The 14,636-nt window shown below is 41.7% G+C and overlaps 1 protein-coding gene across 1 annotated transcript in view; it reads right to left on the minus strand.

Moving 5' to 3' along the window:
* hk1 (hexokinase 1) overlaps positions 1 to 10,490 on the minus strand; it is a 28,085-nt gene extending 17,595 nt beyond the window's left edge. Inside the window, exons 1-2 of the mRNA XM_074613092.1 lie at positions 10,093 to 10,490; positions 635 to 797 (exon numbers count right to left, since the gene is read on the minus strand). Coding sequence (XP_074469193.1) covers positions 635 to 797; positions 10,093 to 10,155 — 226 coding nt within the window. The 5' untranslated portion in view covers positions 10,156 to 10,490. The remainder of the gene's footprint in view (positions 1 to 634; positions 798 to 10,092) is intronic.
* Between the last annotated feature and the right edge of the window lie 4,146 nt (positions 10,491 to 14,636).

Genomic DNA, 14,636 nt, shown 5'->3' on the forward strand with positions numbered 1-14,636 from the left:
ACACTTTGGGCCCTGTGCCCGGTAGGCCCGTTCAGTAATCCATCCATGTCAACAACTGTCACATGTAATGCTGCTACTAATCTAATCCAACCACACACTCTGTTGTGGTTAGCACTGTTGACTCACGTCTATAAAGAAGCTTGGTTTAGATCCATGCAGCACCAGAACTGTCTGTGTAAAGCTTGCATGTTCACCATGTGTTACTGTGATAACATCTTGTTTCCTCCTACATACCAAAGACACGCAAGATCAGGTCAATTGAACACTTTTCATAAATATGAGGGACTTCCTGCCACGGGTGATTCCCTGTCTACTGAAAGCTGGGACAGCAACTAAAAATACAAACCTTTGCTCTCTCTTTCTATTCTGACTCAGTTAAATATCGCGTATAGTAAAATATTTTTAATGTAACTCCACCCGGACCTGAGTAGTGGTGGTGGCAAAATAGTCCTTCCTGTCTCTGTTGTGTAAATACCTTTATTATTTGGATATAGAAAAGGTAGACATGCCAGGAACTAGGAGACTGTGCAGCCTTTCCTTGGTTGTCCCTCATTTGTACAGTGATAAAATAGGCGCGTTGGGGTTCAGATAATCCAACCATGGTTAACATGTGGGTTAGAGGTAGGCTGCTAACCTGAGCCATCAGGGATTGACTGCACAAACGTTGGCAGCATCTTCAGCACAGCAGTGGTGTTGGTGTCCCGCCCCAGTCCTTTGACCAGCTCCCTCCGGAACCGCTGCGTGATTTCCTTTAACGTCTCATCAGAGAATCGCATGGAGTACAGGTACTTATCAATCTGAAAATAAACAGCAGACAAAAAAATGAGGCATTCATCATCAATCTGTTCAGTTCAGTTCAGTTTCATTGTCCCACTAGGGGAAATTAGGTTTGCTGCTACAATATACATCTGTATATATCTATAACCATCATAATACTATGAATATCCATGTGCCATATACTAACGTTGATACACACAGCACTATCCTCTGACGCTGGCTCAGTGACTGAGATTTACTGAATTCTGGTAATGACACAGTCTTTATTTTCTGTAAGATGATGATGATGCAGTGACTTACTCCCGACCCCATAATGTTTTTAGTCATCTGTGTTGGAAAAATACAAACATGTGCACATTCCTAAGGTCATGACAGGTGACACTCATTGCCCCTAAGGCCTATTTCTGTTTAGGTGAGGGTCACCTAGTCAACGAACTTGTAGAGCCTATTTGAGGATAAGTAACCCTAAAAAGGACAGAAGTGTCAGTCCGACAGACAATGGGAGATATACGACTGTGAGCCTGCAAGCGAGGGTATAAATGTCACGAAACTGAGAGACTCTGCGCTCTCAGCCTTGAACATTTATGTTGATGGTTGTTTGCCCACTTGCAAGTGTTTATTAAACCTTTAAAAGACTTTCTCTTGATTTTCGAGTCCTTCTTCACAGAAATTGCCTCCACATCATCCATGAAGATAATCCACTTCCTGAACTGACTGATCCCAGCTCTGCTTAACCCAGAAATGAATCAGGGCCACATAACAAAATTACTATTTCTATATTGCAACATAATGGAATTAAATTCTGGGCAGTTCTTTGATTACACAAATTATACTGGGGTCATATTGTACAGTCAATATCTCATAAAAAGCACAGCATCATCAGTGTGACACATAGCGAGACCAGGAAGTAGGATACTGCTCTCAGTGCTGTTATTAAGGCCTTCCTTGTGATTTTATTATGGGTTTGGCAGTGATGAGTCTCTGACAAATAAATAACAGAGGGGAAAAAACAGTCACAAACTGAGTGTCTGTTAAGCATATGGGTATTAGTCGTACCAAATCCACAGATAAAGAACAGCAAGATGTGCCTTAAAGCAAGTATCAGCACGTCTGGCACATACTCTATAACTTCCCAGTGTAAACTGTCGCTGATACGGCACACAACAGCCCGAGCTGTCTGGCTTCTCAGGAACAGGATGTTAAACAATTCTGGTGAAATCCATTGTTGCATCATACTCTTTAAATGAAGCAAAGACCTACTTTATTCACGAATGTTACACACCAAGAGCAGACTGTAACGGACACATGACTCTGGTTAAATGTCATGTTCATTATGACCTGCTCTGTACAATTACAGGGATTTTGAGCGAGATTCATAACTGGATTATGTTTAATAAGAATAACTAGATATGCTCACATGATTCGTTATCCACACACAAACAATGCTTGTGTGAACTGTGACGTCCATGTAATGATTTACTAGTATTACTCATTGTATAAGACATCAGAAAGGAATGTCCTAACTTCCTGTTTCATGAGTCTTACATTATTTCCTATACAGCTCTGGTCTCTGGTAACTAGTTCAGTTTGGGTGTGAGTGTACTTTGTGTGAGTGTGTTTTTGACATAAAGGTTACAATCAGTTTACATCATTGTACATAAAACCACATTTGGATTTTAGTGTCAGATAATAAGCACATATTGAAATAAAAAAAGATGTCTACGCAAAATAAAGAATATATTATAAATTAATTAATAATTATAAATAAAGGTAATCAATGTAATATACACAGGTATTGATATGACCATGTGTGCTAGCGCTGGGGTGGCCAAACTAAGCTGTGAATCTTCAAAAATAAACTAGAATATGGCTTGAGCGTATTTCTAATAAATTGCACTGTACACATCCTAGTTTAAACACTGGATGTCGACTTAATTTTGGGAAATCATCTGTCAATATTTGACCATTTCTGCCTGTTCTGTTTGTTACATCTTAATATAAGACTTACAGATTTACATCTTATCTTTACATTTGCATTGTAATCTTTTAAGTGGGCTCTTAGGCCATGAACAGAAACCAATATTTGGCCATTTCTTCCTGTTTTAACATGAGTTATTTACATATTTACACATAATGGCATTATACTATTTTGAGTGGGCACTTCGGCCATGCACTGTATTAGAATTTAAAAGTATTGAACTAATTCAATTTAAATTTAAGAGCAGCAGAGACAGAAATATTTTTGTAATATATGGACACCCCAATAAACTACTGTAATGTCAAATGTTCTGTAGTTATTTTGACAGAAATTTTATTTTCTATGGCACATGGGGTTTGCTGGTCTAGAAACACACAGATTTTCTTACAGTGTGAGTGGTTGAAAACAACACATTTACTATTGTTTGGCCCTTGACACCTTATATTTTTCTGTATATGGCCCATAACCAAAAGAGTTTGGCCATCGCTGTGCTAGAGCATGTTAATAAAGAGTGTGACAAGACTTTTCTGCCACTGTAAGGGGTCAATTTGTCTTTCATCGTGCATTAAATGGGCACTAACAAGTCGATTTGACACACATTAATGATCAGTTTAACATGTATTTCATGTTTGAATAGTATAAACAAGTTGTGAGTCCACATGGATAGAGAGTTACATACATGAGAACCTCACGGTCCAGCTGTTAACTACTCTGTAGGTGTTACATTCCTTATATTCTGCCTAAATGTGGAGTCTGCCTCTGGGATGAAAGCTCATTAGCACATGCTCTTGTTAAACAGGAGTCCACAGCTGACTAAATGTAACCTTTCTCACCTTCATAAGATCAGTATAATTCATTCACACGGTTAACCTGCTGGACCGCGCCCCAAACAAGCCCTGAGTTGTATATGCACTGAAGAGATATTTTAATAGCACGGGCATGTTGATGCTTGACAGCGCCCTCTCATCATGACGCTACAGCGTGCCCTCAGCATCTGTTATTCCAATCACACCATAAACACACACTCAAAGAACCACACGTCTCTCCACTTTCTTTTGCTACACACAAATACAACACCTTCTACTGCTCACTACTACCACACCAAATTCAGAATATGTTAGTATTTACAAGAACTATTCTGACAACAATTTAGAATTGAACTAGGCAGTTAATATACTACTTATAATATATACAGATATTTATAATAAACTAATGGATTTTAATAATTTTATTTATAAAAACTGCTTAAGTCTTGTTAAACATTTCTATAGAGCTGACATAAAGTACAAAGCGCCAAACCCACAAAGACTGAACTAATTAAAGTGGAGTATTTGAAAGTCAACTTGGTAAACATCCTGCTGATTTGTCCTCAGGTGACACTGTGCGCCTATATGGTACCAAACAGGAGAAAAATGCAAAGACAAAGCTTGTTACGGCTGCATTTGTATATGCATTTTTGTATGTGGTCTGTTTGACCCAGGTCTGCCGTCGAACCTGAGGAAATGAAAGCAGAGTTGGATACGAGCCACCGCACCACAAATATCTGCAGATTATGCACAGAACATCTCATGTTGGGAGTAAATGTGAAAACTATTTAATCTCATGGCTGAATAAGGAGTAGAAATCCAGAGTAAATAAGAAAGCTCTGCCTTTACTCTAAACTTTGCATGGTCCTGTACTGACACATTGACACTTCTCTTTAATTAACACCTTGTTAAAGTTACATTTATCGATATGTGTGATACTCACATTGGGAAAAAAGCATCGCTGTAATGTGAAATGGTTGCCAGGACTGGTGATTCCGTTGGGAATCAATACTTTAGTCTGCAGCTCACTGTTTTGTTTCACTGGTCCTTATGGTTGAGTTCATCCAGCTCTCTCCAACCCATATGTGTCAAATGATAGTGTGTCTGGGAAGCAGACAAACACCAAGGTAACCACACCCTAAATTAATGCTACAGGAAAATAACACTATTTTCTTTGCTTATCAAATTTCTCAGCATTAGCCTATATTAATAATCACTACATTGCAAACTTTTTAAAATTAAACTTACATTTGCCAACTTGTGTTGTTCAATGACGTGAAATCTTTCCTCATGATGTCCATGAAGCTTAAAGGGGGACTCCACTGCTTTCACACATCAGTGTCTGTTCACAGGTTTTGGGGAGTACTACTGCATGTGTGAAAAAAACATTGTATAAAGCCTTTTGTGGGAGCCATAGGGAGCTGCACGAAATCTGATGAATTGCCTCAAGTGATGTCACTTGAGTCAGCATCGGTTGGAGCTGAAAACTACAAGTTTGAGAATAAAATAATCTGGAGGTGTGAAGTTTGAAGAAGTGAGCTGTAGCCTGCTCAACCCTGCTTGAGGCTACATTAGCCTATAACACACCCAAATCTCGAACCGAATTGTCGGCAGTTAGAGTTGCATTATGGGTAACGTAGGCAGCCGAACTTGAGAAGGAAGAAAAATGCATGATATAAAAAAAAGGACAACTCTGATTCTGCTGCATCAATTTTGTCCATCGTGACTCAAACAATGTTATAGGAGTGCAAAGCTAAATCAGTGGAGTTCACTTTTAAAGTGTGAAATTCGATATCCAGAGCATTAACATAGCAGCAAACAACTATTTACTATGTAAACATATAGTGGAGTAATGTCTACCTGAGCAGAGAATGAAGCCACTCGCCCTCTGTGTGGGTTGTAATCAGAGCTTCTCTGTGCTTTGTTGACATAGGCCACGTGTGCCTTTTAGTGTGTATTCGTGCATGTGAGCGTGCCCCACTGGCTAGCTCATGACTGCTGCCCTGCTCTGATCTCATACAGCGGTTACAGCTGACGACGCCATCCCAACCGACGACGTCGTCCCAGAAGCGTAGAACCAAGCCCCCAGGAAGAGGGCCGGGCATGGAGCAAATTTTCGTAGTGGCCACAAAGCTGTACTACAACTTCTGTGTCTGTCACAAAATACTTTTTCCCCCCTAGACTGACATTGGGAAAGACGTCTGTAACTCAGCGGATAATTTTGAGGTGAAACAACTACCCAGTACGAATACATGAATAGCCCTTATTTAAATCATTAGATCCTAAAAGTTGTAAAATGCACTAATAGCTGAATCCAGAGTTATTTCACTTCCTCCGTTCATGTGAATGAGACCCAGACCAAGGCTGGAGCGAGGGTTGGGAGGCGGAGTTAAAGGAAACGCTACTGCGCCTGCTCTATGGGCCTAATGGATGCGGAAGATCGCCGGATGATCCGGGTACTTTATCACTCGGTTGTCGAGCCATTTTGGATTCATGCGCCACTGAGCAACTCTCATAGGAATGAACGGGCGCCCGCCTCCAACGCTGTATCCAGTTTTCTTTATACATCCATGCGTAGCATCCACTGTTAGCTCTGTCAGCTAACATGTTAGTCACAACATTTTATAAGTTTACATATATACAGTATAGCATATCAATGATTTACAGACAACTTTGTACCAAATTGTGGTCACAAACCACACAAATCTGAGTAACCGTCTCGAAACAGATTTTTATCTCTGTGAATGGAGAGATTAAGCATGTATTAGTTTAGTGCAGGTCATGTGCACCCCTCCAGCTGTCAGCTGATGTGAACACATCCATTCAGGTTATTTAAGCTGCCGACCCAGTCTGCTCATTGCCAACTGCTACTACACTGATGCCTGCCAGTGCTGCTACTCATTGCTCTTAATAGTTACTATATTTCTGTTCTGAGTTGTAATGAATCAATATGATGGAAACTGAACGTCCCAATGCAACACAATTGTATAACCATTACCACAATGTTTTCACTTATGGCGTGAGCGTTCTTGACTGTACTCTCAGTGAACCAACCAGTTTATATACAGTATGTGTGCACTCAGCGAACTTGGATTCTCAAATGTGCTCTTTATATACTAATTGAATGATAATGCATTTTTAAATAACAATGTGTTACTAGCCGACCAGGGGTGCCGAGTTACAAAGGGGAGGATCAACAACAGGCATTGTCCACATTTCTCCACATCGCACTGAGAGAAATCCACTGAACTCAGACTAAACTCAGTTTCTGCTGCAGGATAGAAATGAGCATCTATGACTCAGCACTCTGCAGCTAGAAACCATGCCTAAGCACTTTATTATAGCATGGCATCATCTGATCTCACGGCTCGGATGTCTGCTGTGGATTCTTACACCTCACATGAATACAGAAAATACTGTGCACAAGTATTTTTATTAGATTCATTAACCAAAATAGGAGTTCCCAGTTTTTCCACTAATGTGAAAGTGTCCTGAAAAGGTGACATGAGGCCTCTGTGTGTGTGTGTGTGTGTCTGTACGCATGAATCTGTAAAGGTCATGTTTTCCCCTCAACACACCTCTGTCACACAAGTTTCTCCAACACCGCCTGAAGCTAACATCGCACTCTCTCCTTCCTTCCCCTTTTCTTTCTCCTCCTCCCCCTCTTTTCTGTTTGCATTTCTCCTCTCAACAATGCCGCCTTGGTCTCCTTGTCACGGCGAGGTGGTTCAAGGAAGCACTGAAACCTGACTCCATTGTGCATGTACGTGCGCACGATGTTGTGCACACAGCCTCGTGTGCCATGTGGAAAAATACTGTCCTCTACGCTGCCCTCTTCCCGTCTTCCACCCCCCATGCACACACACACCCACACTGAACTACTGCGTTGGATGCCCGCTAACAGCCCTCAATGTACCAAAGAGTGCCGTCAAGGACACTGCAGTGGATTGAGTGAAGTGAGGACGCACTCAGCTGATTGCTAATACATACAGTTCATCTGAAAACACATTAGTGATGACATTATCTGTCTACTTTCACTTGCGGTTGCTTAAATCCAGAGCTGTATGTTTCACAATCGCACAACTAGAGAAGTTGATGTCGAGGCCTAGACGAACCCTGTTCTTTGAAAAGCTTCACAATAGCTACACACATGGAACAGTGTGTGAGTGTGTGTGGGTGTGTTTGTGTGTAAGCCTTCCTCCTGTCATCTACGGTCACATGGTTCAAAGCTGTCCTATTTTAGGGAGGCAGGGAGAGGAAGAGAGCAGGAGTAAAGAGGGAGGGATATGTGTTGTGTTACATCAGATCTTGGCTGCTGATAAATGTCTTTTACCTTTTACCGACCCTGGTTTGACTTTCACACATCTGGGAATGACAGCTTTGTGTGTCGCCTTGTGCGAATAAAGAATTAAACCTGCAGTAAGCAGAATATTTTTGGTATCATTGGGCAAAAATTCCATAATAACCTTTCAACATATTGTAATTCAAGTGTTCTGAGAGAAACCTAGACTTCTGCACCTCCTCACCTCCACAAACCTGTTTTCAGGCTTTAAAAAAAATCTAGTTTGTGACGGGAGACTTTGGCCAATCAGGTCATTTCAGGGAGAGAGAGAGAGAGCGTTCCTATTGGCTGTGCTCCGGCTGGTGGGCGGTGCTTGGTATTTCCTCAACTGATCTCAATATGGTTGCCAGGTCACAAACTTTCTAATTTTACAGCTAAACAGTACACTACAAGATGTTTCTGAAAACATTTGAGGAGAGAAATAGGCATTACAGTAACAGAATACTGATTCATATTTGATCAGCGCTGCCTAGTTTGACCGTTTGATCGGAGTTTGTGAGTGATTGACAACTGCTCAGAGACGGCAAGGCTCCAGCTCGGCTCTGATTGGTTGTTTTCCTCCGATCTGTGAAATCTTGCAGATGCCATTAGGAGCACCGGAGGACACAGAGGCACATGATTTTTTTTTCAGATTACCTGTTTCATGCACTACTGTCAGGATGTAGTGACCGCTTTATAAAAATAACTTTTTTTAAACCATATTTGCTCCATTTCTACCTACCGCTGCTTTAACTGAAGTGAGAAAGTGACTGCAGACAGAGAGAACACGAATGGAGGACGGAAGTGTGATAGCTGTGAACGTTTTCCATTTAAACAGGAAAAAGATCAGCATTTGTTTCATGTAGAATCTGCAGTTGGTGATGATGACATGTGACATCATCAGGAAGCGACTTTAAAGGGCCCCTGCACCATATGTTGACAGCACATGTGGAGACATGGCTCTGGAATAAATACACATTTACACAAAATGTGATCAAGACATAACCACTAGTGCAGGGAAATATCCAAACAAGGACTAATATAATGACACAAATGGGTCTGACTTCCTCTGACTCACTTTATGAGACAACGTTAGTTTACAGGATGGAGCTGTGTTTGTTGCCTGGCAACATTATTTCATGGCACATCCAGTCAAGAAGTTCTGAGAACTGTTGGGGTCTGAGTGACTGGAAAAGCTCCTTCGCAACACACACGCAGCGCTCTAAGGGCGACTAAAACTGGTCCAGTCAGTTTTATGAGTGGGGGCTGCTCAGCTGAGAAGTAATGAAAGAGACACATTCATGTCACTCCTCGCCTCTTTCACCTTGAACTTTTTCATATTCAAAAGTGCTTTAAAACCTACTAAAAGAAGCTACAATAATCAGCTTTTCTTTCTCATTTGCACACATATCAATTCTTTTCTCGTTCTTTTAGGTTAAACACACATTAATGCTACAGGATATTTTAACATTAAGACACACAGCATGCTGCTGCCACTTTTTTTAGTTCCTTTATCTCTTTTTTGGGGGGAAAAAGAAAGAAAACACACAGAATATACAGTATTCCTAGGATTATTATGGTGGTCATGATCATGTCAAAGGATCAGTTTTTACCAGACGGCTGCAAAATGATGAGACGCTGTACATTTACTGAATAACTAAATATTTTATCTTATTAAAAGGACTCTTGGCTCTTTTTCCTCTTTCTACTCTGTTGCGCTCTACTCAGAGAAATAAAATATCACTTTAACGAGAACATAAAAGAAACTCAACATATGGTCAAGTTCTTCCTTCTCGTCCCTCTGGTCATCTGTCCTTTCAACTTCCTCTCTCCTCCTCATCGCCACACCTCTCAAAGCTCAAGTAGCCTATGGCACAGCCGTGAGTCGTGTCTCTTTACACATCTTACTATAATACACAAATACACCCCTGTGCTGTTTGACACGTCTCACTGAGTCAGGGTAATTGACCTCACTGATTTGTCTCTCCCAACATGTTTTATTCACTTCCTTGAAGAGATGTATCACATAACAAACATTTCCTGATATGCACTGTACTAGAAACCTCCAGCCTTACAGCAAAGTTGTGATGATGACAGTGTGAGTTCACTCAATGACCTCTACAAACACATGCTCTCTTCTTCATCAGCCTCTTTCATTCATACAAACCCAATGTCAAAGATGGAGGCAGTAGAAACAAGAAACCACTCACCTTTTTGACCTGATCATCCTTGAGTTCAGTGAAGTAATAGGCTAGTAGCTGTGCCGCAATCATCCTGCTTCTGTTTCTCTCTCACACACACATGCAGACTCACTCAAACACACACACGCTCTCTCTCTGTCACGACCACCTACAGTCAGATGGAGACAAACCCTAAATAAAAAGGTAAAACAAAGGAACTCTGCTCTGGCTCTACTTCGTTCATACAATCTGTCACACGCCGCAAGAGCTATACAAATATCCTGAGTCCAATCCGGTGTGGTTTAAAATAGACAGAGCTTCTTCATGTGCGGCTAAGACTCTGCAGCTCTTCCCTCTCTGAGCATGTGAGTGAAGCCAGGAAGCATGAGTGAGACAGCAAGTTTAGCTGCAGGAGGCAGAGAGGGAGAGAAGCTGGGAGGGCCACAACATAAGTCCTGCCCACCATCTCTGAGCTCATTGGTTGGAGAGTGTAAGTGGCAATGGGAGGGGTTTAGTGCCACATCCTCTTCTCTGTGATTGGCTGGTCTGCTGACGCCTTGGAGGCAAATTCAGTGATGGAGGAGGAAGAAAGAGAAAGAGAGGGACTGCCTAATTAGGGAGGGTGAGAGGGGAGGGACAGAGAGAGAGGAAGAGGGAAGGAAGGTGAGCAGAGAATCAAGGAAGTAATAGAGCTACATGCCATACGGCATGTGTTCGTGAGAAAATGACTCCCACAGTCATATTAGTCAGAGCGTTTTATAGCTTTCCGTTGAACTGAATAGTCATTTGGCTCAGAGCCGGAGGAAAGGGAGGGGAAGAAATTAAGGGTTTTATTCACAGTGTTGGTAAAGTTCAGGAACATGTCAGTAGAGAGTTCAGGGAGCATCTTCAGTGCTGTTGCAGCATCTCCGTTTTTGCTCAAATTGGATCTGAATGTCGAGGAGGGTCATCCACACCTGAACCTATGCACCATGTTTATCATCTCTTCTGACTTTATTGTCTGTATGACGACGGGAGTGACAGGATTGTATATACTGGGACCAATGTGTAAACAAAAGTTAAAAATGTACTGAGTTGGACAAAACAAGCAATCTGAAGACATGCTTTCTCTCCGCATTTGTTTCTCCAGCCCGGCCTCATTCCCAGGGTATCAAATACCGACACTTTATCATGGCCGTTGGCGTTTGATACCGCCGCACAAAGCACCCTTCACCCGCATTCACCCACCTGTATGAGACACACCAGGCTTTCCATTAACTACAATGTAAACCCATCAGTGGCAACAGTAAACGTTCAGAGAAAGTGCAAAGGGGGTGTGGTGACATAATTTAAAGAGGGAGGGAAGGTGGTTTGTGTCCCACGTTCACAACATTCAGTTTAATTTTCACTTTACAAACGTAGTAGTTTTAAGCCCCTGTGCACCAACAATTTTAAGCCCAAAAGATATTTTTTCCGAAACCTAACTAAGTGGTTTTGTTGCCTAAACCTAAAGTGAAACCAAGGGGTGTGACAAAACGACAGTATGTGACCAGTTGGGATGAGAACATGTTGGTTTCTGTCGGCCTTTCTATGACTATTTCTCTTTTGCCACAACTCGCTCCATCTCTTTCGGGCCTTAGGGCCTCAGATCAGACATGTAGCTCTCCAGATGATCCAGGTATTTATCACAGCGCCTAATCCGTGCCTGATGTCATTCAGGGATCTTAATTTATTTTTGCATTTGGGGATGTTTACATTTCTATGTTATGTCTCTGTGGGTGAAGGCCTATGTTTGACATTTAAGAGCATGTAACATTTTGGGGGATCTATTAGCAGAAATGGAATATAATATTCATAACTATGTTTTCATTAGTGTATAATCACCTGAAACTAAGAATCGTTGTGTTTTTGTTAGCTTAGAATGAGCCCTTCATATCTACATAGGAAGCGGGTTCTCTTACGTAGTCCACATGTTGCTCTGCCATGTTTCTACAGTAGTTCTACAGAACGGACAAACCAAATACTGGCTCTAGTGAGAGTCATTTGCATATCTATGTTACCTGAAGGCCACCGTAGTTCTCTGACACGCTTGTGAAACTGTGGTAACATGAGCTGCAGAGTGCAAAACCGTAGTACTGCCAGCCACCGTCTGACTTCTGTTGCTCCTAAAGTAGTGTCATTATGGTAAGGATGGCCTCTGAGCGAGGCGAACCACGGTTTTGCACTCGGCAGTTCACATTACCGCAGTCTTAGAAAAAGAGGAGTGAGTGGAGGGGGATTCAGCTGGTTGCAATCTGCAACCACACCACTAGATGTCACCAAATCATCACACTGTACCTTTAAGTGTGTTGCACCTTCAAAAGGTTATTGCCTTTTATCACCTCAGGTGTGCTAATTGAAAATGTATGACCTCGCCTCCCTGTGAGACAACTGGTACTGTGTGACCGAAACCTTAGACATCAGGTGTTTGCAATAGAGATCAGTGTACAGATGCTTTGACTTCTTTTCATTTGTCTTTCTACCACTTAGTAGAATAATCCAAAAGCAGAATCGTGTTGATGACAAACAGCACCTGCTTTTCTATAATTCAGGTGGAAAGAAAGACCTGACTCACTCCACCATCCCGAGAGTCAGCACATCAGACAGCCACTTTCGCTCCACTGTCCTTTCAGACAGACGTGACGTCATTAATACAACAACAACAACAGCTGTCTGTTGTCTGGCCTCTCTAGAGAACAACCGCAGACAGACAGAGATGAACTGTAATCCTTTATACACTTAATATGTCGGCTGTGGAGTCAATTTCACCTTAATACCTCATCTGAAAGGCAGCAGTACGGCAAAGTGAGTCGCCATGACCGGTCCAAACCCGACTCCAAGACATTGTATACAGATGATGTTTGTAACTGACTCTGACCTCTGAATGCATTATGGAAAGGAAAACAAAATCAAGAACCTTAATGGAAACCAAAAAGTACTAATGTGGATTTCTTTCAAAAGGTATTTTCGTCAACTACTGAAGCAGCACTGACTGAACTTGTCACAGTGCTTACAGTACACAGTAAATCAATGTCACATCCAAAGGTAAACCAAATCTACAATGTCTGATTGCTCAGTATAACAGATATTTCTGGAGCAAATTTTTTCATGGTATTTCTGTTTTGTTACACAGAATATAGCACGGAAACCTGAATCTGTGCGGTTAATAGGGAACTTCATGCCCTTTCAGACCCTTTCAGTTTCAGTCTTAGGCAGTGACCTCATCTAGGATCCTAGTGGCCTGAAGCTCCAGTGAGCCTCTCAGGGCTGGCCTGGTGTATCCGGCACCTTCTTCCCGACCTCAACAGGGAGAAAAGGCCGTTATCCAGGTAATTGGGATCCTTAATGATTCTCCTTATTCTTGTAGCACCTAGTGTAAATATCCTTAAAGGCCCTGACACACCAAGCCGACGGCTTGTAGATCCGCCATCCTAGCGCTTCCGGTTTCCCTTTTTGAATGACGAATACAGACTACTGCGACCTGCTGGCAGGGGGTGTTATTTTATCTCACGCAGGCGCAGAACGTACATGTTAGTTGGCCGTCGGCTGTAGTCTTTGTGGTGCGTTTGAGTGCAACTTTTTGGCCAAGACAAAGGCGACGTGAGGTGACTCAATGGTTGGCTTTGAGGTTTGTATCAAGTCTGGAGGGAACTATGGAGTTAAACACTGAACTGTAGAGAGCAGTAACATGGTTTCCCTTGTGAAACTTGATCTGAACTGAAAATTGATGTAACGTCATGTCATCTACATTTAGTCACTTATCCACAGTAAGTAGAAAACATCCCCTCTTTAAGGTTCATCACCCACTGCTGTTTGTCATGTCAAACGTCCTCTTCTGTTTAAACAATTCAAAGGAAACATTTTGGTCATTGGGGTCCATGAAATCTGCTCTTAACCCTGTCATTTTTTCAACAGTGAAGGTTATTTCTCTCGGTCAAAGTATTAATTATATTAGTCCTAGTGTTTGTCTATACGCCATTTGCATATTGCTTTACTGTGAAATACTATCAAAATAGGAACTTTATACAGAAACATGCCACCTCAAATTTACACATGCCACCTTGGCAAACCCCTCAAAATGCTGAAAGGATTTTAAGATTTCAGGTTTAACCAGGAGAAAGTCAGTGAGAAACAAAGAGAGAGTCAAAAAGATATGGAAATCAAAATGTCTGCAGTGAGAAAGTCTGTTCCATCTACAGCTCTTTCTCGTGTAAGTCTAAAGTATAGGGCTATAACAATTAGCCACCTGTTAGCATTGTAAGGCTCACAGGAGCCAGTAAGCCTGCTAAATTTATACAACAGATCAATATATACAAGTGGACATTAGTCATTCTGCTCCAGCTAAAGGCTGAGGCACATGACAGTAAATTAACCACTAGCAAAACAAAGTACAGACAACAAGTCCAGTGGATCTCTGCAGCATGATGATACATGACAACACACATTTTCAAGATCTATAGTTGAAGTTTAACTACACGTTTGTGCTTTGTCTCCTCTTTCACTTCATCCATTTCCAATATTTTTGTAGCCTTTTTCTACAGACTCATTACAGATAA

The sequence above is a fragment of the Sebastes fasciatus genome, chromosome 2 (assembly GCF_043250625.1).
Source record: "Sebastes fasciatus isolate fSebFas1 chromosome 2, fSebFas1.pri, whole genome shotgun sequence".
Lineage (NCBI taxonomy): Eukaryota > Metazoa > Chordata > Actinopteri > Perciformes > Sebastidae > Sebastes > Sebastes fasciatus.